The following is a 25,041-nucleotide window of genomic DNA, read 5'->3' as shown; positions in this document are numbered from 1 at the left end:
GCTCTAGGCAAACACCTAAAAATACCTGATTTTTGCCTTTCCCTTATACCCCCCACCCCATGCATGTCACTAGCAAGTGCTTCCACCACGTAGTGGATCCTGACTCTGTCCACTTCTCTCCAGCTCCACCTTCACTCCCCACTGCAAGCTGCGACCTCTCGCCCTGGACTCCTGCTACATGTCTTGATTGCTCTCCCTCTTCTTCCTCCTGTGATGTACAGCCAGCACACAGTAGCTAGAATGAGCTTTTAAAGTGAAATCAGACCAGGTCCCTTCCTTCCTTATCACCTCCCTGCAGGGCCCCATGGTTCCTAGAATAAAATGCACATCACTGATCATAGCTCACAAAGCCTAATGCTCTGACCCTAGCCTTCCTCTGACACATTGCCTCCTAGTCCAGTGTCTGGGTGGCACCTGCACTCCAGTGACAGCGATCTGAATTTTGTTCCTGAACGCATCATTTTCATCGAGGTCTTGGGCCTTTGTACTTCCTGATTCCTTCCTAGGATGGTTGTTCCCAGGAGTCATCCCAAAGATGCTTCTCCTCACTATTCAGGTCTCAGCTCTAATGTCCCTTCTCTGAAAGGTCTATATAATATAAGACTTACTTTTGTTCTATTTTCTTCATAGGCTTATAACAATCCAACTTTTTTTTTTTAAGTATTAGTTTACATATGTATTGCCTGTCTCCACCCACTAGAATGTGATTTTCATGACAACTGGGGCTCTGCCAGACTTGTTGCTCTAAATCAAGAATCTAGACCAGCCCCTAGCATATAGGAAGCATTCATAAAAATGTGTCCATTTCCATTCATGGAAAATCCATGGTGATGCCTATGACCAGTCTTGGCAGGTGTCAAACATTTTATTCAGTATGAAGTCTGTGTTACTCTGCACCATGCCTTAAAAGTCAAGGCCTTATAAGACTGGGCTGTGTCACATTCAGCATGAAAAAGACTGCAAGAAGAAACAAACCTTAAGCAATCCTAAAGCAGGTTAATAAAAACATTTGACACAAAACAATTCCCGGAAAAAACACAATAAGAAACCACACATGAGGGCTTCCCTGGTGGCTCAGTCCCTAATCCAGGAGACACGGGTTCAATCCCTAATCCAGCAAGATCCCACAGGCCACAGAGAAACTAAGCCCACGCACCACAACTATTGTGCCTGCACTTCAGAGCTTGGAAACCGCAATTACTGAGCCCATTTGCCATGCTGCAATTACTGAAGCCTGCGCACCCAGAGCCCAAGCCCCACAAGCGAAGCCTCCATGATGAGAAGCCTGTGCACCAACTAGAGAGTAGCCTCCACTCACTCGCTGCAACGAGGGAAAAGCCCATGCAGCAACCAAGACCCAGCACTGCCCAAAATAAGTAAACACGATTATTTTAAATTGTTTTTTTAAAAAAGAAATCACAATGACAGTTTCCTGTAGTCCTCCACTTGTAAAGCTGAAAGGGACCTGAACAGTGACTTAGAGCAACCATCTCACTCAACAAATGAGAAATTAAAGCCACAGAAGGGAAATAACGACCTCTGTTAAATAACAGAGGTCAAGATGGGACTTGAACTCGGGACTCCTAATTCCAAGGTCAGATTTTTCCAGTATATCAAGTTGCTTGCATCCTCTAGGCTAAAGATAAAGTTTCCCTCATCGTTACTGACCTGACTTAAAAGTAATGTTTGAGGACTATAAGGGAGAAAAAATTATTTTTCTGAGTATCGGGTGGGGGCAGGGTCAGTGTAAATGTAAAATATTAATGTCAAGAAATGAGTAATTAAAATGTTTACCATCATACTATAATATTAATAACAACAATAAATCATATTTTGGGCTCTGAGTAAGGATTCATCATGACAGTTGCAGATCCTAGGTGACCAGTAGTCCTGAGGGGTAGATTATTACAGCTCCTTCTTCTAATGATATTTTGAGCACATATCAGGAAGTATCATAAACCACACAGTAATATCTTTAAAATAGGGATAGTGTCTGTTGGGTTTTAGCAAGACATGCATGTTACAGAAGACGATAACCAATCAGGAATATTCTCTCTGTATTCCTTGCTGCTGCTGCTACTGCTGCTAAGTCACTTCAGTCGTGTCCAACTCTGTGCGACCCCATAGACGGCAGCCCACCAGGCTCCCACGTCCCTGGGATTCTCCAGGCAAGAATGTATTCCTTAGAGATCGTTTATTAGAAAAATATAAGATTTTTCACCAAGCATTTTCTTTAAAATGAGTACAATTTGGAGGAAAGACTGAAAAATGTGAGAACAGTGTATATATTAAAAACCATGTAATGTGAAGAAAAGCATGAAGTATTTTGATAAAAGCTGCCTCCATTGTTTATCCTACTGGTGAGAAGCAGTATGTTGGGATTTTAATACCTTAGGGAGAAGATCACTGGAATGGTTACCAAACTAAAAAGACATGGAATTCCCTGAGATGTAAAATTAATGATCCTTAATGTGACTATTTCAAGAGATTATGGAAAGAAAGAGAACCCTGAGCACTGACCCTCCATTAATGCTTCCCTGGCCCAAGAGTCAGGGGAAGCTTCCGTTCTATTCATCCCTTGAGCTGCGGAATCCATGACTAACAGAGCTGTACATAAAGTTACTGTAGGGAAGGAAAGGCATCTGGTCTCCCAGGGACAGGAGGATGTCAACTGAACAAGTAATGGGTGGTCCTGGAAGTCCAGTTCATGAGATACCAATAAGCACTGTTTTATGAGGATAAAGTGCTTTTCCATACTCCCTTCCAGATGGAGAGCACTGCAAGCATGCAAAAGCCAAGTAAAATCATTAAATTAAAAAAATAATGCATTCTAGGGAGTTCCCTGGTGGTCCAGTGGGTAAGAGGTCACCTTCCAGTGCAGGGGGTGTGGGTTTGATCCCTGGTTAGGGAGCTAAGATCCACATGCCTCATGGCCAAAAAAAAAAAACAAAAAAAAAAAAAAAAAAAAGAGGAAGAAATATTGTAACAGATTCAATAAAGATTTTAAAAATGGTCCACATCAAAAAAAATCTTTAAAAATACTAAATAATGCACCATTGTAAAGTACATGTAAGTATTTATTGATAAAGTTGTTTTACAGACAGATGGAACTAGGGAGTAGATCTTATTTTTTCTCAGTATACCCTGGTGGTTTCTGTCAAGAAGAATAAAGACCATAATGAAACTTACAAATTTCTTTATGTATTAGAATATTAAGTAACTGGCAATTTCATTGTACAAGTTCAATTTGATATATTTGTTCAGTATTCCTAAATGAATCTCAGTTTGTCATGTGGCAAGTAATATCTCTATTTCATGTATAGGAAAATAAAGGACAAAAGCAAACTACAGAATAAGAGAAGATGAGAAAGAAAAACCCATGACTACCGGTTTCTTTTTTGCTCTTTCACCTAACTAAATAACAAGGAGTGTTAGGCAATGATTCCAGGGGCAATTCCACTAGCTCATAGCACAAGCCTCGAAGCAAAGCCCTTTTTTAAAAAGTCTATTTTGGTAGAGCTGAAGTTAGTTTTCCAGATCATATTTAGTAGGACCAACTTTTTTTTTTTTTTTTTGCTTTAAAAATGAAATGGCTAAATGGAAAAAAGTCTATTTTTAAATATCAAGAACTGGCTTCCAAATTAATTCTTCCATTCTAAATAGGCGTGAGGCAGGGTTTATGAAGAACTTCCGTATTTACAAGTATCAGTGGAGCCTTTGACTTGCTGAATATCTTCCAGGAAGAGAAATCTGATACAAGTTACATTTCCTGAGAGTGAAGTGAGAGATGCTTGGAGTTTATAGTAAGTCATTTCTTGTCCAGCTGACATCCACCATCACCTGTCACGTTACAAGCAATTTGGCTCGTGAGGCTGAGGGTTTGTCTGAAATGCCTTCTCTCCAAGCTGGGGGATGATGCTTGAGTTCCAGAGCCACAGAGACTCTGAAATCTTAGCCTTTTTGTGTTTGCCGAGGGGATTCAGGCAGATAGGTTGTTAATGGGAAAACAAAGCTTGGATGGCTCTCTAATATTACGGCTGTTACAGTTAGCACTTGTTCACTGTGACATTGTAAATGACTTCCCCTTGAAAACAAGCCCTCCTTTTAGATGACATTCAGATAACAAAGATAACGGAGAAGGCAATGGCACCCCACTTCAGTACTCCTGCCTGGAAAATCCCATGGATGGAGGAGCCTGGTGGGCCGCAAGTCCATGGGGTCGCTGAGGGTCGGACACAACTGAGCGACTTCACTTTCACCTTTCACTTTCATGCATTGGAGAAGGAAATGGCAATTCACTCCAGTGTTCTTGCCTGGAGAATCCCAGGGACGGGGGAGCCTGCTGGGCTGCCGTCTATGGGGTCGCACAGAGTCAGACACGACTGAAGTGACTTAGCAGTAGCAGCAGCAGATAACAAAAACTGAGGATGGACCAGAGAACCTACCTTTCAGAAAGTGTTTTTTAAGGGTCTCCCACTCCGCAAAATAGAGAACAAATCCCGTGTCAAATCCAACAACCCCCTCAAAAGATCCTCTGAATTGTGAAGTGTGCTTCTGAGTCTGGAGGTTTGGGTTCTGCTTTCAAATCAGCCTGGGAGCCCCAGGACATTATCGAAGCTGTGATTTTCCCAGTGGTGTATACTTAGCTTTTTCTAGAATAGAACACCATTATTTCCCTTTCGTTGTTTTGAAAAAATGTCTTTGTTGAGGTATAATTGATTTCTCTTCAGAGTCCAGACATCTTTCACCTTTCCTTACCTTTTTTCATATGAGTAAAGTTCAAATCCCTTAGCCTGACCCAGAAGGCCTTTCAGAACAGCATCTCAGGCACCCTTCAGCCTCCTTCACCCCCGCTGTGTTTACTAACCATGTGGGATTTCTCACCAGTATGCAAATTATGTTGACCTTTAAAACCACTACAACACCTCCTCCAACTACCACTTGGTAAATTTGTGCTTATCCTCAAGCTTCTACTTTTCATATCCCCTGTGAAGCTTTCCAGAAGGCTTCTCTGGTTCTTCCAGCATCCTCTATACTTAATATCTAAAGACTGTTGCAATTCTGTAATTCCCAGACAGAAATAACCAGGACTTTTATTCTTAAATCCTTGGTGCTTGGCATATACTGAGTATTCAGTATTATTTGGGAATTGAGTGAAATACTTCATTAGAATTTCTTCTTTCATTGGCATCAAATATGAACTTGGAAATAATGGGGACCATATCATGGAATACTTTTGCCTACACAGCTCTCTTAAGCAAAGGGAATTTCATATTCTTATAATGGATAAATGGGAAGAGAGCTATTGTCTATGAAAATATTAGAGAGGATTGCCTAGTATCCGTATCAATGGGCTTCTGAGCTCCACAGAGTTGGTTGCCAAGAGTTGGTGAATTATATTTGTTAAATACACTGTGAGAGGGAATTCCCTGGGGTCCAGTGGTTATAAATCAGCGCTTTCACTGCTGTGGCCTGAGTTCAGTCCCTAGTCCAGGAACTAAGATCCCACAAGCCTCACCACCCAGCCGAACAAAATTTCACTGTGAGGCTCTGTATGCAAGCATCACTGCCTTAGGATCCACAGGACAGCTAAGGGTCACAGAGCCCATTCCACCGTCCTCCAAAGCACACACAAGCCCCATTTAGCCACAGACTGCAGAGCAGCTTTGGCTTTGAAGGCTGATAATAAGCAGTCATGAGTGGAGGTTGACTGGGTCCTAGGGAGAAGCCTTCTCATGGAGGGGACCAGAGCAAAGGCAGAGGTGACAAGCACTTAGAAGGAGATTAGGACACAGGAACAGAAGCACACTAAGTGATATAAGCCAGACCCCGAAGGACCAGTGCTGTAGGATTCCACAACCCTAGAGGAGTCAAGAGACAGAAAGTAGAATGATGTTGTCAGGGGCTAGGGGAAGAATGATGAGGAGTTATTGTTTTATGGGTACGGTTTCAGTTTGGGAAGGTGAAAAAATTCTGGGAGTGGCGGTGGTGATGCCTGCATAACATGAAGTTACTTAATGCCACTGAACCGTACACTGAAAAATGGTTAAAATTTTAACTGTGATGTTATAAGAAAGCAATAAATCACACACATATACAAAGAACAGAGACACACTTCCTTCTGAACATGAGCGTATGTGCAACACTCAAGAGGCTCTCAGAAATAATAAGCACAGCCTTTAAGAGGGAGCTGAGGTTCTGCAGTTGTGTGGGTAAAAAGTAGGACTCCTAACAATGTAGGCACTGATCTTACTCTGACATGATTTGAACCCACACAGTAATGAGTCCTGGGAATATTTAGATTATCTGAGCCAGAGTGAGAGCTCAGCATTAAGGAGACTTGCTTGAGAACATCAGTGAGGGCAGTGTAGAAGCTCAACTGTCTAGAATGTGCAGGATTCCACTGTGTAGAAATGGTGTACAACTGTGACAGAGAGAAATGAGTCCACAAAGGCAGGTCTGAGCCACACTGAGGTCACTGGCATTGGGTGCAGGACAGTGGTCACCACTGACTCGGAAAGAGACATTTCCACAGTATTCAGGAGTCCTAGTCATATCTGAATGGGTTACAGGGTGTGTGAGGAAGTGAAAGTGGTCAGTTACATTCTTCCTTTGGGCAGTTTGGGAGGAAAAGGGGCTGTCAAGGGAACATGTTTCTAGAACAAGGAAGAATTAAATATGTATTTGTAGATTAAGGGGACAGGATCCTGTGAAGAGGGTATCAAAAACAAGAGCAAAGGGGATCATGTGTGGATCAAGGTCTCAAAGGAGGTTGACAAAGAGAAGATTAGGAGCACAATTGAAGGGGGTTAACCTTGGAAACCGGAGGTTCCCCTTGGAAGAGGACAGCTGAAGCATAGAAATTCCAAGGTGGAAAGCCCAAATTGAGATGGTTCAATTAAGAGAAATAATTGTTGACCCAACATCTGGTCAATTCAGTCTCATAGTCAACCAACCAGATGTTAATTCTGCATGGCATGATCACGTGTGTCCACATAAGTTTAAGATTTCACTGAACCTGTGATTGCTTCTAAATTACACAGCCAGTGTGAGAGAAATTATTAAAGTCAATTATTTGAATATATTTCTTTTCCATTTAAAAAGATAAAGACTTTAACCTAATCTGGAAAATGTATTTTAGGAAATGTAAGTGCTAATTAAACCAAGGCATAGACAAGGTATTACCGTACTGGTGTGAGTCACATAAAATTACACGAGAAGCTTTATGACTTCCATGCTTATTTTCTGATTAGCTTTTATGGTTAAGTTGAAAGAACTGAAGTGATAATAAATTAATGACTTATTAGTTGACAAAATTATTTTTCTTGAATTGACATAGATTTCAAAGTTTCTCACTGAAATCATAATTGTATCTTCCTATCTGATTCTGTGTCTGAGAATGAGGATTAGACTATCCAGTGCTATTTCATGAAATAGGAAGTCCTGTCAATAAAAAAAATCTAAAGCTATTCTCAAGCACTAGTATAACAAAACATCATATATTACTACAATCAGTGCTCTGGGTAACTCATAAATTTAAGGTCATGCTTAATTTTGGGTTTATTGCCATTGTAAAAGCAGTATATTTGCCACCACTAAAGATTAATAGCAGATTAATCGTCATAGCATTTTTATGGGGCAAGTAAGATTAAAGATGACTCAAGGATGTGCCTCCATGCTTTCTTTCCTTTGTGTATTCTGGAAACCTGCAGTGCACATTCCACAGATACATATATATAACCTGCACCCAAGCAAAGTCTCTTTGTTGTTGTCGCTTATAAGATTTGATTCATAAGATAAAAAGACAGGTGAAGTAAAAAATGTAATATATAATCCAACCATACAAGTACATTTAATTAATGACTATCAAAGTGGCCCAAGTAATTACCAAAATAGGACATCTTAATTTTATTACTGTATGCTAATATCTGCATTATTATGACTCCTAAGTAGTAGATTTAACTGGTACTTCACTATTCTCAAGATAAGTGGCATAAGGATATTTAAGATAATTTACATGTAATTAACTATAATTGAAAAGATAAACTCTAGAGATCTGCTGTACAACATTACACCTCTAGTCAGCAATGACATGCTATGCTATGCTATGCTAAGTCGCTTCAGTCGTGTCCGACTCTGTGCGACCCCATAGACGGCAGCCCACCAGGCTCCGTCGTCCCACTTAAACATTCATTAATACAGTAGATGGGTCCCTGGTGGCCCAGATGGTAAAGAATCCACCTGCAATGCAGGAGACCTGGGTTCAGTCCCTGGGTAGAGAAGACCCCCTGGAGAAGGGAATGGCTACCCACTCCAGCGTTCTTGCCTGGAGAATTCCACAGAGGAGCCTGGTGGGCTACAGTCCATGGGGTTGTAAAGAGCTGGACATGACTGAGTCACTAACAACACTTTCTTTCACTTCTTTCAAGATGGTAGATATGGTAAATGATGTTTCCAAAATAAAATAAAACAAAATAAATCAGATATGAATGTTGTAGAATCTATATGTGCTTGCCAGACTCCTCTGTCCTTGGGATTCTCCAGGCAAGAATACTGGAGTGGGTTTGCATGCTCTCCTCCATGGAAAGGTTGCCCTTCCTAACCCAGGTAGAATCTATATAGATATGATCAATTACTGACACTTTTTCATTTTACCCCCAAATATTGAATTATATAAAATTATATAAAATTCAATTATATAATTACATAAAATCTGAAGGAGGAAAATCCTTACTTAAATTGATGATAATATTAAATGTTTCTGTTAAATGGACATACAAAACTGATATTTCATATTATATTATATTTTAGAAGTGTTGGAAGAGGTCATTGACAGGATCTGCCCACCAGATGACGTGTGAGCTGGTCCTGGGCAACCAGAGGGACCGCCAGAGGCAACCCTCTCCCCTGTCCTTGGAATGTACTTTTCTGCCTGCCGTTTCCGTGGTAGAAGTTCTTTCAAGGGTGCAGCCTTGAGAGAGTAATATATAGCTGAGACCATCTGGACAGTGTACACGACTGAGCCCCATGAAGGCTCTATATAAACTGTGATTCTGGCCTGTGGCTGTAGAGATCTACTGCTCTTCTGGCATGCAAGAAAAGCCTCACATGTAAGTTACCTTGCTCAGTAAACCTGCCAACTACCCATCTGGGTTGCTCTGCCTTGTTCTGCAGTTTCCCCTTGCCCCCTGTGTACAGGGGCCAATTTCATATTTCATCTGGGGAATTTCTGTGGTTGTGAACCAATAAGGAACCATCTCAACATAAGCTGTTAATGGAATGTACTAATACCCCTTACAGATGACACCACCCTTATGGCAGAAAGTGAAGACGAACTCAAAAGCCTCTTGATGAAAGTGAAAGTGGAGAGTGAAAAAGTTGGCTTAAAGCTCAACATTCAGAAAACTAAGATTATGGCATCTGGTCCCGTCACTTCATGGGAAATAGATGGGGAAACAGTGGAAACAGTGTCAGACTTTATTTTTGGGGGGCTCCAAAATCACTGCAGATGGTGACTGCAGCCATGAAATTAAAAGACACTTACTACTTGGAAGGAAAGTTATGACCAATCTAGATAGCATATTCAAAAGCAGAGACATTACTTTGCCAACAAAGGTCCGTCTAGTCAAGGCTATGGTCTTTCCAGTGGTCATGTATGGATGTGAGAGTTGGACTGTGAAGAAAGCTGAGCACCGAAGAATTGATGCTTTTGAACTGTGGTGTTGGAGAAGACTCTTGAGAGTCCCTTGGATTGCAAGGAGATCCGACCAGTCCATTCTAAAGGAGATCAGCCCTGGGTGTTCTTTGGAAGGACTGATGCTAAAGCTGAAACTCCAATACTTTGGCCACCTCATGTGAAGAGTTGACTCATTGGAAAAGACTTTGATGCTGGGAGGGATTAGGGGCAGGAGGAGAAGAGGATGACAGAGGATGAGGTGGCTGGATGGCATCACCGACTCAATGGACATGGGTTTGGGTGGACTCTGGGAGTTGGTAAGGGACAGGGAGGCCTGGCGTGCTGCAATTCATGGGATAGCAAAGAGTTGGACACAACTGAGGGACTGAACTGAACTGAACTGAATACCCCTCAATTTTCTAGAAAAAGATAAGAGGCTTTTGTGATAGAGAAGTAAATATTTCCATGCATTCTTAAAATATGTATAATACTCTTAAAATTATTTTCTAATATATAAAATTTGCCTAAATTGCATTAAAAAGAATGAAATAATGCCATTTACAGTAACATGAATGGACCTAGCGATTATCACACTACAATGAAGCAAGTCAGAAAAAGAAAGACAAATACCATACAATATCACTTATATGTAGAATCTAAAAGATGACACAAATGAACTTACCTATGAACAGAAAACCAGGCTCACAGACACAGAGAACAGACTTGTGGTTGCAGAGGGGGAGAGGAAGTAGGGGAGGGATGTACTGGGCGTTTGGGATTAACAGATACAAACTATAATATATTGAATGGATAAGCAGTAAAGTCCTGCTAGATAGCACAAGAAACTACATTTAATATCCTGTGACAACTCATAAAGGAAAACAATGTGAAAAAGAATTTATTAATATATATGTATTACTGAATCATTTTGTTTTATAGCACGAACTAACCCAATATTGTAAATCAACTATACTTTAATAAAAGAAATTATAAAAAATAAAATAAAATTTGGGTAAGTTGTATGATTTTTAAAAATTTATTAATTGTGAACCTATCAGCTTTTTCCTTTGTCTTAAGAATGTATGATTTAAGGACTCACTGCACATTTCTGCTATGCCAAACTATAGTTTAGGAAAGACAGTGACAGAAAAATTATAGCAGAGAACAAATCTGACTCTATATTGGATCTGTTTCTTTTACTTTAACCTTTGTTAAAGGTTCTAATGCTTTTGCTATAAGTTAATCTATTCAGACTTAAATAGAAGAAAGTAGGGAAAACCACTAGACCATTCAGGTATGACCTAAATCAAATCCCTTATGATTATACAGTGGAAGTGAGAAATAGATTTAAGGGACTAGATCTGATAGATAGAGTGCCTAATGAACTATGGAATGAGGTTCGTGACATTGTACAGGAGACAGGGATCAAGACCATCCCCATGGAAAACAAATGCAAAAAAGCAAAATGGCTGTCTGGGGAGGCCTTACAAATCACTGTGAAAAGAAGAGAGGCGAAAAGCAAAGGAGAAAAGAAAAGATATAAGCATCTGAATGCAGAGTTCCAAAGAACAGCAAGAAGAGATAAGAAAGCTTTCTTCAGCGATCAATGCAAAGAAATAGAGGAAAACAACAGAATGGGAAAGACTAGAGATCTCTTCAAGAAAATTCGAGATACCAAGGGAACATTTCATGCAAAGATGGGCTCGATAAAGGACAGAAATGGTATGGACCTAACAGAAGCAGAAAATATTAAGAAGAGATGGCAAGAATACACAGAAGAACTGAACAAAAAAGATCTTCATGACCCAGATAATCACTGTGGTGTGATCACTGACCTAGAGCCAGACATCCTGGATGTGAAGTCAAGTGGGTCTTAGAAAGTATCACTATGAACAAAGCCAGTGGAGGTGATGGAATTCCAGTTGAGCTATTTCAAATCCTGAAAGATGATGCTGTGAAAGTGCTGCACTCAATATGCCAGCAAATTTGGAAAACTCAGCAGTGGCCACAGGACTGGAAAAGGTCAGTTTTCATTCCAATCCCAAAGAAAGGCAATGCCAAACAATGCTCAAACTACCGCACAATTGCACTCATCTCACACGCTAGTAAAGTAATGCTCAAAATTCTCCAAGCCAGGCTTCAGCAATACGTGAACCGTGAACTTCCTGATGTTCAAGCTGGTTTTAGAAAAGGCAGAGGAACCAGAGATCAAATTGCCAACATCTGCTGGATCATGGAAAAAGCAATAGAGTTCCAGAAAAACATCTACATCTGCTTTATTGACTATGACAAAGCCTTTGACTGTGTGGATCACAATAAATTATGGAAAATTCTGAAAGAGATGGGAATACCAGACCACCTAATCTGCCTCTTGAGAAATTTGTATGCAGGTCAGGAAGCAACAGTTAGAACTGGACATGGAACAACAGACTGGTTCCAAATAGGAAAAGGAATACATCAAGGCTGTATATTGTCACCCTGTTTATTTAACTTCTATGCAGAGTACACCATGAGAAACGCTGGACTGGAAGAAGCACGAGCTGGAATCAAGATTGCCGGGAGAAATATCAATAACCTCAGATATGCAGATGACATCACCCTTATGGCAGAAAGTGAAGAGGAACTCAAAAGCCTCTTGATGAAAGTGAAAGTGGAGAGTGAAAAAGTTGGCTTAAAGCTCAACATTCAGAAAACTAAGATCATGGCATCTGGTCCCATCACTTCATGGGAAATAGGTGGGGAAACAGTGGAAACAGTGTCAGACTTTATTTTTTTGGGCTCCAAAATCACTGCAGATGGTGACTGCAGCCATGAAATTAAAAGACACTTACTCCTTGGAAGGAAAGTTAAGACCAACCTAGATAGCATATTCAAAAGCAGAGACATTACTGCCAACAAAAAGGTCCGTCTAGTCAAGGCTATGGTTTTTCCAGTGGTCATGTATGGATGTGAGAGTTGGACTGTGAAGAAAGCTGAGCACCAAAGAATTGATGCTTTTGAACTGTGGTGTTGGAGAAGACTCTTGGGAGTCCCTTGGACTGCAAGGAGATCTGACCAGTCCATCCTAAAGGAGATCAGCCCTTGGTGTTCTTTGGAAGGAATGATGCTAAAGCTGAAACTCCAGTACTTTGGCCACCTCATGCGAAGAGTTGACTCATTAGAAAAGACTCCAATGCTGAGATGGATTGGGGGCAGGAGGAGAAGGGGTTGACAGAGGATGAGGTGGCTGGATGGCATCACCGACTCAATGGACATGGGTTTGGGTGGACTCTGGGAGTTGGTAATGGACAGGGAGGCCTGGCGTGTTGCAATTCATGGGGTCGCAAAGAGTCGGACACGACTGAGCGACTGAACTGAACTGAACTGAACTGAATCTATTAAAAAAAATGTTACCTATAGCCTGAAATATACACGATAGCCCATTTTCATGACTCTAACCTTTAAAGGAATAGTGTTTTTCCATTCATACAGAGATAAAAAGTTGCAGAACAGAGAATAGCATTTGTCTTGTTGAGGGTTTATAGGAACACTATGAAACCAGACCTATGGATGCTGCAAGAACAAAGGATTCCAACACCAAGATGTTTGCAACAACCAGCAACACTCCCTCCCCTTTCAGTAGAAAAGAAGCTTGAATTTCACCTCAGGTAAGATGGTTCTTTGGGACACTAGTCCACCATCTTCTCTCGCCTCATTGGCTTGCGGTGCAGCGAGCAGTACGAGCTTGGACTGGTTAACAGACTTATGTGCAGCTGTCAGTCAATCTCATGTAAACAGCTGGACAGCTTTTTACTAAGTCACATTTCATTACATGGGAAACTTCCTATATAGAATGCCCCAAATGAAATCCAAGGAATGCATAAATATTCATTTTCTATAGTTTAATGAAATGATGAAGTAATCCTCCCAAAATTTTCAGCAATGAGAAGCTTCAGTATCAGAGTTTTGAACGTAATTTTGAGATTTAGAATTTAACTGGTTTTGAGAACTTGCAGAGGTCCCAAAGAGTAATAAAAATTAAACATGGTTGGAAAACTGGCTCTTATGAGGGAAGGAATGAAGATACTGAAAATCAGCCTGTGTGTGATGCTTAAGGAAGTGTAGCTTTTACGAGAGGAGCTGTGGGCTTTGAGTCTGGCAGCCTATGCTCAAATGAGAGAACACAGCTCAGTTTCTTCTTGGGTCGAGGCAAGAACAGAGTGCAGCTTTTCTTTGCATTGTGTGTCTTTCCAGCAGGCTCTGGGAAGGCAAGATTACTCCTGCATCCTACCCCAGTGCAGTCCCAGAGCCTAAGGAAGTGCTCAGGCCATTGGAAGCTGCTGCTGCTAAGTTGCTTCAGTCGTGTCCGACTCTGTGCGACCCCATAGACAGCAGCCCACCAGGCTCCCCCGTCCCTGGGATTCTCCAGGCAAGAACACTGGAGTGGGTTGCCATTTCCTTCTCCAATGCATGAAAGTGAAAGGTGAAAGTGAAGTCGCTCAATCGTGTCTGACCGTCATCGACCTCATGGACTGCAGCCTTCCAGGCTCCTCCGTCCATGGGATTTTCCAGGCAAGAGTACTGGAGTGGGGTGCCTAGTAAATGTTAAATGAAAGGATGAGCTCTGGACTAGACTGGATTCATTTCAGTGACTTATTGAATGCTCCCTCTTATTCAACCCTTAGCAAAAAAGAAAATTTCAGGAACCCCTAAAATACTTTTTACAGTAAGCTACAACTTTTATTTATACTTGTTACAAGTTTTGAGTTAAAACACAGAACTTAATAACAAAAATATCTAATGCCACTGAAGAAATTGGGTGATATCTGCATATCAAATGCAAACAGATGGGTAAAAAATGATGGAACATAATTATAAGTATAGAGCAAGATCTCTAAAAACAAGCTTGGATTTCTACTCGAAACATCAATCTTATGGATTTTTTTGGCTCAATAAACATCTACTGAATGAATGGATATGTGAAGAATAAACAAGGAGGCAATGGATGAGTAAGTGGTGGGTCTTAACTGGCCTCTTTAGTTAGAAAAACAGAGGAAGCAACCTTCTGGTACATTGTAGTGTTATTTAATATAATACAGTAATAAAAGTCTGAGCATAATGTGAAGGTTTGTGTAGAAAAGATATGCCCATAGTGTAAACCATTCAATAGTAGCAAAGACTGGGGGCTGATGATGCTCTGCAATACACATAACAGTTTTCCCATATTTAGGAATATTTCCAAGGGAACTGTTAAGGCTTAAGATGCCAGAACAATAAAAAAAAAAAAAAACAAAACTGAAAATCTTCTTAAAAACTCAGTACATTTTCTATGTATATAGTGTGGGGTTTCCTAGTTGCTGAGGATTATTATGTATTACAAAACACAAATTTGAAGACCTTCCTCCAGCTCATATTTTCCATGTAAAGCTGTGAAATTAAATAGACCTTTGCTTCCAGAATGTAACCACCAGTTTAATGAAAGAGACAGAGAGACAACTCCTCTTCACTGGAGATGTATTTGTTTATAATAAAAGCAAAGAGGACTGTATCAGTCAATTATTCCAACTGTTTCTAGCTACACTATCCAAGTTCATAAAATCTTACTAATCCGTGCTGATTATTTTTTCACACATAGCCTCATTTTCCCCCACTTTTGGGAACTGTTTCAGTAGCAAAAGCCACCGTCTCACATGTATCATCCTAAATTAGGGAAGCTACAGACTTGAGACATATGTGAACCCTCCCTTCCCCCCTCTTTTTGCTAATGGGCCATAACACTCCAACATACTGAACTCAATAGGGCCTCAGAATCCTTTTCAACACATTATTCTGTGGACACAAAACCCGAGAGATAAGGCTCTTAACCATCCTTGAATTCAATAATAAATCAGGAAATTCACTTTTTCTGTTACATTTTAAATTTACTTATTCAACTACTAAGACATTTTTATTTAAAAACATGCTTATATACAAGCAACTAATGAAAGAATTATATTAAACCAAATAAATAAGGTGCTTCATACCATATGCATGTTTTATGAAATTTTCTCTCAGAACTTCACCACTTTCCCTGATAATTGCTGAAACACAATTTAAAGATAATCAGAGCATGATCATCTGGAATATTGCTCTCAATGTGTATAGAAATCACTATTTCTTCTACATAACCAGATATGTAACTTGTAGATAAAAAAATGCTAAGGGAATTTCCTCCAGAAAGATGATTCTAGAAAACTAAGCAGCAAGCCCCAAATACTTATTATTTCCTATCCGAAGGAATACTGAAGATGGACATGAATTGAAAAGAAAACCAAACATAAACAGTTCATCACATGTTCCTGTACCCGTGCGACCTTTCTGGGGACAACAATGTTTTCCTGAAGGACCCTTGCAAGAGCTGCTTTTGGGTCCCCAGGTTAAGCCAGGCTAAAGGCACAAAGTGTCCATTGGGTAGAGACCAACAGTTCATAAGATATCTCCCCTCCTAAACCTGGAAGATGCCACAACAGTAAAAAAAAAAAAAAAAAAAAAAAAAGCTCAGGCATAGAAAAAGTCCCAATTTCCATGTGAATTAGCATCTGCCTTTTCACATGCTGATTCTGCAAGGCAGCTCATTTACAAATATATAAATAGCTGCAACTTTACTCCAGTCTCATTGAAAAATCAAGATGGCATCATGTGAGAGAATCATCCTAGCATCTTTGGCTCACAGAGCAAAATGTAAGTGGAGATGAGCCAAGCTACTTGACACTCACTAGTCAGCTTAACCAGATCCCCTCCAGTTTCCTGAAGTGGAGGGACCAGAGTTCTCCTGTGCAGAGCTGGAGAATTAACTTATATTGATTGCCCAGCAGTAGCACAGTGATTTAGAGCCCAAAATCAAAAAATAAATTTCAAGTCATACACAGTATTTATTACCATGCATACTCAAAAGAGAATGGCACTGTCTAAATGTGGCAACAAGTTTTCCAATGTAGCTACTTAAAATTGTCACTCCTATACTTTGGCCACCTGGCCAGAATTAGAGGGGTTTAAATCATCAGGAGAAGGTGAGAGAGAACATGCATTTTAATTTTTGGAAAAGGATTTATTGCCTTTCTTAAATTCATTAATTAAATTTATGTTTAAGAAACATCTAAAGCAATATATATGAAATATATGAGACACAAATGGACTCTTCTTTACTGCATATGAATACCCAAACAGGGAGCTGTCAAGCCCTGAGGGTTTAATGTGTGCGTGTGAAGCCACTTTCAGGCTTAAGACACCCACGATAGCACAGGTCTGTACAGTGACATCTGCTGAAGTTCTCCAGCAGACAATCACCGTTACATCCCCTGATATCAAATTACCCTCTTCCTTAGCCCTCTGATTTCTTACCAATTAACGAGCAGTTTACTTTTAAGGAACCATATCATTAAACTAAAAGTATCTAAAGAATCACAAAATAGAAAATTTAAAAGAAAATTTTCTCAAGGAGTTAGGAACCTGGTTTACATGATACCTCTGAGGATGGGCAACGAGATAATTAATGCTATTTCTCTTTGAGAATTTCAAAGCTGAGATTCTCAACAACTCTACCTGGTAACTCAAATATTAGAATACCCATCAGGAAGTGGAAACATCCATGCGTGTTTTCACACAAAAACATCTGTGTTGCATATTAAACCAAGCAGAATTTTATGCTTTATTCATTGCAGTGTAGTCATACACTGGAATGTTCACCTTGGACTCAAAGGCTGAATATCAGAACCATATATGTTCTATCTGCCTTCTTGATGACTCAGGCTTTCTGATTTACTGTTGATCCATCCTCCAGTTACCTATAGTCAGCCATACAGTGAATGCTTGCTTTGTATAATTGCTGATCAACTGGGAAATATTCAAGTGGAAAGTGATTCTTTTTAGTCTCATTTATCAGAAGTATAATAAAGATAACAAACAATAAAAAAGCCTTAGGTAAATCCATTTTGAAATAAATATCAAGATCAAAAAAAAAAGAAAAAGTTTTTTTATCCTACTGTTTACTCTATACAATATATACAATAAATAAGGGGTAAATTCTTTTAATTTATCATAGAGCTTATCCCTATGCATGAAGCATGTGGAAATAAATATAATAAATATCAGTCTTTTGTCTCTAAGTCTACACTGGTCTTATGTTTCAAATTCACATTTTAAAATCTAATTTTGATTAGTTTGTTTAAACATAAATAATATTTCTTCAAAAATAGATTTAATTACTATTTTATAATAATCATGCCTCTATCTATACATGTAAATTAACACCACAGAACAAGATCAGTTTGCAGATTATTAAAAACCACATATAAAAACATCACATTTACTGCAGCATTCAAATGATTGTGATACTGTCAAGATAACTTTTTATTTTTAAACAAGTTATTTGGAATCTCTTTAGAAAGTAGTTTATATAGTATTCAAAAACATAAAGAAAAATTATTATTTTACTTACATGGTGTCTCTAATAAGAAGTGAACTTCCCAATTTGAAACAGGTTTTATCACCTTCACAAAACACATGTTTCAGAGAAAATCGCTCTGCTAGGTCAAAACCTGTGAAGTGTAACAAATGATTTAATCCAGCAGTTTTATTAAATATAGTAAACTCACAGAGATACTGATTTTTAAATAGGATTTTTTGTAGTCATTATCTGCAGATTCATTATTTCAGGTTAAATTGTAAAATTATTTTTTTAATATAAATTTATTTATTTTAATTGGAGGTTAATTACTTTACAATATTGTATTGGTTTTGCCATACATCAACATGAATCTGTAAGAGGACAAAATATATTTCAAGAGATTCAAATATTAATTTTCTTTGATATAGGAATGATTCTAAATAAATAATCAGAGTCGCTTATTGTACCAGCTCTGATAGCTAAAGACAGAAAACTAGTTAAATAAAAAGCACTATTACGGCGGGGCCTGGTGGGCTGCCGTCTATGCGGTCGCACAGAGTCGGACACGACTGAAGCGACTTAGCAGCAGCAGCAGCAGCATACCCATCCAACTGAAATCTAAGCAGCCTTTTTAAAAATATCATGCTTTAGAAAAATATATGTTGGTGTGGAGAAATGCGTGGATTTCAAATGCAGTGTATGGATTATGATTATGTGTGCATGAGTCAGAGTGGAGGGAGGGTGGAGAGAGAAAATGGAGGATTAAAGGGAAAAAGAGAAAGAAGGGTAGGTATGTTCCAAAATGAGCGCCGTCACCATACTGGGGTATTGAGATCTTCCTTCTCATACACTTTCTTTATTTCACATTTTCTACAATAGATATGACTTTTATAATTTCAAATAACTTTTGTTCTCCAAGAGGTTGAATTGTTGGTCGTCAGGTTAAACAATGTAGAACTCTGCTCTCAGAAATTTTTGTATATCATCTGCCTGCTTTGCTCTTAATTTTATTGATATTGGTCTTATCATCTTAAATTACAATGTCAAGGAGTTACCTACAATACACAACATGTTTGGTTATAATTTTACACAAAAATGCTTCCTTGTGAAAGATTATCATGCTTACCTGAAACTTCAAGTTTATCTCTGTTGTCTTGTCTAAACCGGCGTCCCTCTGTTCTCAGTATAGGACACTGGTTTTCTATTAAAAAAAAAAAATATTGAGAATTTTCAGTATAGGGTCTATTATTTTTCTTTGAATAAATGTGAATCATGTAACACAATCAGAAATGTAAGATAAAATGGAAAGAAATTAAATTCTTTTATTAAATTTCTTTTAAACGAGGATAAGAGTATTACCCACTTAATTGTGTGTTCATGAGAATTACATGTGGTTATATACATGAAGTGTCTGGAATACAGACAATGCTTGTTAGTCTTAGCTATTGTTACAATTTTATTGCTCTAATATTCTAATTGCTACAATATACTTGACAGTAGGAAATTAGCTAGCTTTAATATTGTTAAATTTTCATATTCAAAGTATATTCTAATATTAGAACAAGCGAACTACTACTATTTTAACATAACTTGTATTCAGGTTTTGGTATTAGTGATATTAAACTTTAGAGCAGAAGGAGACTGCAGTGGACTAAATGCGTCCCTCCCCAAATTCCTTTGCTGAGGTCTTAATCCCCAGTGTGACGGTATTTGGAAGTGGGGCCTTTAGGACTTGATTAAGTTTGGATGAGGTCATAGGGGTGCAGTGCTCATGATGGGATTCATATCCTTTACAAAAACTGGAGAAATAGGAGTTCTTTCCACCTTGTGAGGAATTCAGGAAGAGGGTTCTCACAAGAACTTAGCCAGGTTGTCACACTGATCTCAGACTTAGTCTCCAGAACTGTGATAAATAAATGTCTGTAGGTTAAGTTCCAAACACTATGGTATTTTTGTTAGAGCAGCCTGAAATAAGTTATTAAAATAAAACTAAATAGCAAAAGCAGACTTCTGCTATACTAAAGTGGTCTATAGTGAAAAATAAACGAGATAAAAATCATTGCTGCTGCTGCTGCCACTAAGTCGCTTCAGTCGTGTCCGACTCTGTGCGACCCCATAGACGGCAGCTCACCAGCCTCCTCTGTCCCTGGGATTCTCCAGGCAAGAACACTGGAGTGGGTTGCCATTTCCTTCTCCAATGCATGAAAGTGAAAAGTGAAAGTGAAGTCACTCAGTCGTGTCCGGCTCTTCGTCACCTCATGGATTGCAGCCTACCAAGCTCCTCTGTCCATGGGATTTTCCAGGCAAGAGAACTGGAGTGGGTTGCCACTGCCTTCTCCAAAAAATCATTGAGAAAATACTAATTATGTGTTGAGGCAGTTAATGATGTTCAAAGAAATGATCAAGTTTGCTTACACTCACAGTGGATTTACATATTCATTGCATCCCAATATACTAATATAATACTATACATGTATACACTAATTTCTTATTATCTGGGGTATATTTAAATTTAATTCAGACTACGATGACTGCAAAAGTGACTGTAAAGAAAGCTGATTGCTGAAGAATTGATGCTTTTGAACTATGGTGTTGGAGAAAACTCTTGGACTGCAAGTTGATCAAACTAGTCAATCCCAAAGGAAATCATTCCTGAATATTCACTGGAAGGACTGATGCCGAAGCTGAAAATCCAGTATTTTGGCCACCTGATGTGAAGAACTGACTCACTGGAAAAGACCCTGATGCTGAGAAAGATTGAGGGCAGGAGGAGACGGGGACGACAGAGGATGAGATGGTTGGATGGCATCACTGACTCAATGGACATGAGCTTGAGTAAGCTCCGGGAGTTGATGATGGGGAGGGAGGCCTGGCCTGCTGCAGTCTATGGTCCATGAGATCGCAAAGAGTCAGACACAACTGAGTGACTGAACTGACTGACAGCAACTGCAGTCACAATATTAAAAGACGCTTGCTCCTTGGAAGAAAAGTTATGAGAAACATAGACAGTTTAGTAATAGGCAGAGACATCACTTTGTCCACAGAGGTCTATATAGTCAAAGCTATGGTTTTTCCAGTAGTCATGTATGGATGTGAGAGTTGGACTGTAAAGAAGGGTAAGCACCGAAGAACTGATGCTTTCGAACTGTGGTGCTAGAGAAGACTCTTGAGAGTCCCTTGGGCAGCAAGGAGATCAAACCAGTCAGTTCTAAAGGAAATCAACCCTGAATACTCATTAGGACTGATGCTGAAGCTGAAGCTCCAGTACTTTGTCCATATGATGTGAAGAGCAGACTCATAGGAAAAGACCCTGATGCTGGGAAAGATTGAAGGCAGGAGGAGAAGGGGATGACGGAGGATGAGACGGTTGGATGGCAACATCAAGACAATGAACATGAGTCTGAGCAAACTCTGGGAGACAGTGAAGGACAGGAATGCTTGGTGTGCTGCAGTTCTAATCAGACATGACTTAGTAACTGAACAACAAGATTCTAGGAAATTAATAGCCATTTCAGGCATAATTTCAGCCAGTTTTTATAATATGCTAACTGTACAACTAGACAATTCTTAACCTAAATTGATGAAATATTTTGCCATCTTACAATCACAACCTTATTTTTCCAAAAATTCATGTTTTCTGAAATTCAGGTTTGGGTTTAATGACCTCAAAGATTTTATGACACAGAGATGAACTGCTGAAAATCAAACTGTGTCCTGCTCCATGGAAAGTGGAAACTACTGATTCTCCTGGTCAACTGCTCAGCCTCTCAATCCTTCACTTAACAAATGCATCGTAGACTTCAAGGGTGGTGACACGGCCTCAGCTTAATATACCTACCAAGAAGGGTAAATCAAGTTATAAATAGTACTACCACTTAATCAGACATATAAGATGTGACACACACAATTAAAACATGTAGTACTGAATAATTTTAAAGAATATTTAGCTACTTTGGAAACTCTTATCTCAGACATCTTAACATGATAACAAAACTGGGTATTTTGTAAATGCTGCCCATTTTTTTTTAAAGAAAATTGAAGTCATATCCATTTTTATCTGAGTTCATCATCATTTTTATAAAAACTAAATATCCCATCAAGATCTCTGGACTGAAAACTAGACGGTGTTGCAGAGAGAAATTAAAATCCTAAATAACCTAATGGACTAACCAAGTATTTAGACTGGAAGACTAAATATTGTTAAGATGTCAATTCTCAATTTTATCTCTAGGTGTAGTTCAGTACCAATTAAAATCCCAGCAGGTTGTGTGTGTATTCCTATGTGAGTGTGTATGTGAAAACTGACAAGCTGATTCTCAAATTTAAGTGGAACTGCAGAAAAACTAGAACAGCTAAGACAAAACTGAAGAAGAAGCCAGAGGATCTACAACATTGTACACCAGCGACTTTTATAATGTAGTGCTGCTGCACATAACAAATCAGTAGAACAGAGAGTCCAGACACAGACCTGTGCACACGTGATCTCCTGATTTACCACAAAAGGGCAAGTGCAGTTCCAATGGGAAAGGGATGGTCTTTTCAATCAGTGATTCTGGACCAATGGAACATCAGTGTAGAACAAAACTGAACCCTTACCTCACACCATGCACAGAAATTAACTAGAGATTCTCTTAGACATAAATGTGAAAGGTAAAGCAATAAAGGACTACAGAAACATGTAAAATCTTAATGAACTGAGGGTAGAAAATATTCACTGATAGGGACACAGAAAGCACAAAAGGTTGACAAATTGGCCTTCATTGAAATCTTAATAATCAAAAGACAATGTTAAAAGAGTGAAAAGGCTATCCAGGGACTATTACAATATGTATATCCAACAAAGGATCATATCCAGAACATAAAAAGAATTTTCACAACTTGACTGGGAAAAGTTTGAAAACCCTATCATGATAATGTGAAAAAAAAAAACTAAGCAGTTCACAAAAGAGAATATTCATATTGCCAACCTGCCCATGAAAAGGTGCTCAACGCCATTAGTAATCAGGGAAATGCAAAGCAAAATCACAGTGAGACCACTAAACGCCTAAAAATTAAAGAACGGCACAGGTGCTAATGAGGATGTGGAGCAGGCGAGATTCCCTATGTTGCTGCTCATGGGAGTGGAAGTCAGTACAACCACTTAAGAAAATTCATAGCATTTCTTAAAGCTAAATAATCATGAACTCAAAACCTGGAACATCAATAACCCAAGAAAAAGGAGTACAGAAATGGTGTAAAAGGCTCTTTTAGAAGGGAATATTCCTCGCAGCATTACTCATAAGCATCTAAAACTGGAAACCACCAAATGTTCATTGACAAGAATAAATAAACAAATTGTGGTATATACAATGAAAAAGTGTAGCAATAAAAAGGAATGAACCACTGCTCTATGCAATGACCTGGATGAAGTTCATAGATATAATAAGTGGAAAAAAATGCCGTCCTCCAAAGAATACAAACTTTCAGTTCAGTTCAGTTGCTCAGTTGTGTCCAACTCTTTGTGACCCCATGAATTGCAGCACGCCAGGCCTCCCTGTCCATCACCAACTCCCAGAGTTCACCCAAACTCATATCCATTGAGTCCGTGATGCCATCCAGCCATCTCACTCTCTGTCATCCCCTTCTCCTCCTGCCCCCAATCCCTCCCAGTATCTGAGTCTTTTCCAATGAGTCAACTCTTCTCATGAGGTGGCCAAAGTACTGGAGTTTCAGCTTTAGCATCATTCCTTCCAAAGAACACCCAGGACTGATCTCCTCTAGAATGGGCTGGTTGGATCTCCTTGCAGTCCAAGGGACTCTCAAGAGTCTTCTCCAACACCACAGTTCAAAAGCATCAATTCTTCAGTGCTCAGCTTTCTTCACAGTCCAACTTTCACATCCATACATGACCACAGGAAAAACCATAGCCTTGACTAGACGGACCTTTGTTGGCAAAGTAATGTCTTTGCTTTTGAGTATGCTATCTAGGTTGGTCATATAAACTTTAGAATTCCATTTATATGAAGTTCAAGAGATTGTATGACTTATCTATATCAGAGTACTGGTTACCTTGGTAGGGTGTCAGCTGGGATGGGATCCAGGAAAGTCTTCTGGGGTTCTGGAAAGTTCTATAATAGGATCTGAGAGGCAGTTTCACAGGTGTGTAAATACATTATGCAAAAATTCACTGCACTGTGCACCTAAGATTTGTGGACCTTTGTGTGAGTAATACCTCAACAGAGTGAGGAAAACAGCTTGTCTTTGAGAAAGCACTGTAAGCCAAAATAATTTTTATAAAACAAAACACCAAAATTGTGATCAAATTTTTTACAATGACTTTGAATGACTGTATGACTGTTGTAAATGAGGTTAACTTTAAATTCTTCACAATGTATATAGGGAGACTCCAACAGATGATTGGCAAGCACACATCCAGACTATGGAAGGAACTTCCTACTATGTTGCATTGGTAATGACTGGAAGGTATGTCAGCTTATTGCCAAGTTGGAAACAGTATATATCTTATTTAAATTCTTCTGCGGACTTAATGAATATATGATGATGCCAAGATAATACCCCTGTCACTTTGAAGTAAATAAAATTGAACATTTCCAATAATATTTATGAAAATGCTTTTCACTAAAGTCTTCAGTTTATAAAATTCAAATACAGCTTTATATCTCTAGTATATGTGCTCTGTTATGAAAAGCTAAACAAAAAAAATGAAAACTAAATGTTAATTTAAGTGAAGTAAGTCAGACAAAGACAAATATCATGATATCACTTCATATGTGGAATCTAAAAATATGATACAAAGGAGCACATTTACAAAACAGAATTGACCCACAAACATAGAAAACAAACTTCTACAGTTACCAACAGGGAAAGTTGGGGAAAGATAAATTAGAAGTTTCGGATTCATATATACACACTGCTGCTGCTGCTAAGTCGCTTCAGTCGTGTGCGACTCTGTGCAGCCCCA

General features: G+C 39.0%; 1 protein-coding gene across 1 annotated transcript in view; it reads right to left on the bottom strand.

Annotated features, from left to right (window-relative positions):
• Positions 1-25,041, bottom strand: part of COL19A1 (collagen type XIX alpha 1 chain) — a 431,873-nt gene that overhangs the window by 399,236 nt on the left and 7,596 nt on the right. Inside the window, exons 2-3 of the mRNA XM_015472743.3 lie at positions 19,207-19,281; positions 18,132-18,231 (exon numbers count right to left, since the gene is read on the bottom strand). Of these exons, the coding sequence (XP_015328229.2) occupies positions 18,132-18,231; positions 19,207-19,281 (175 nt within the window). The remainder of the gene's footprint in view (positions 1-18,131; positions 18,232-19,206; positions 19,282-25,041) is intronic.

Source organism: Bos taurus, chromosome 9, assembly GCF_002263795.3.
Source record: "Bos taurus isolate L1 Dominette 01449 registration number 42190680 breed Hereford chromosome 9, ARS-UCD2.0, whole genome shotgun sequence".
NCBI lineage: Eukaryota > Metazoa > Chordata > Mammalia > Artiodactyla > Bovidae > Bos > Bos taurus.
This window is presented reverse-complemented; position numbering and strand designations above follow the sequence as displayed.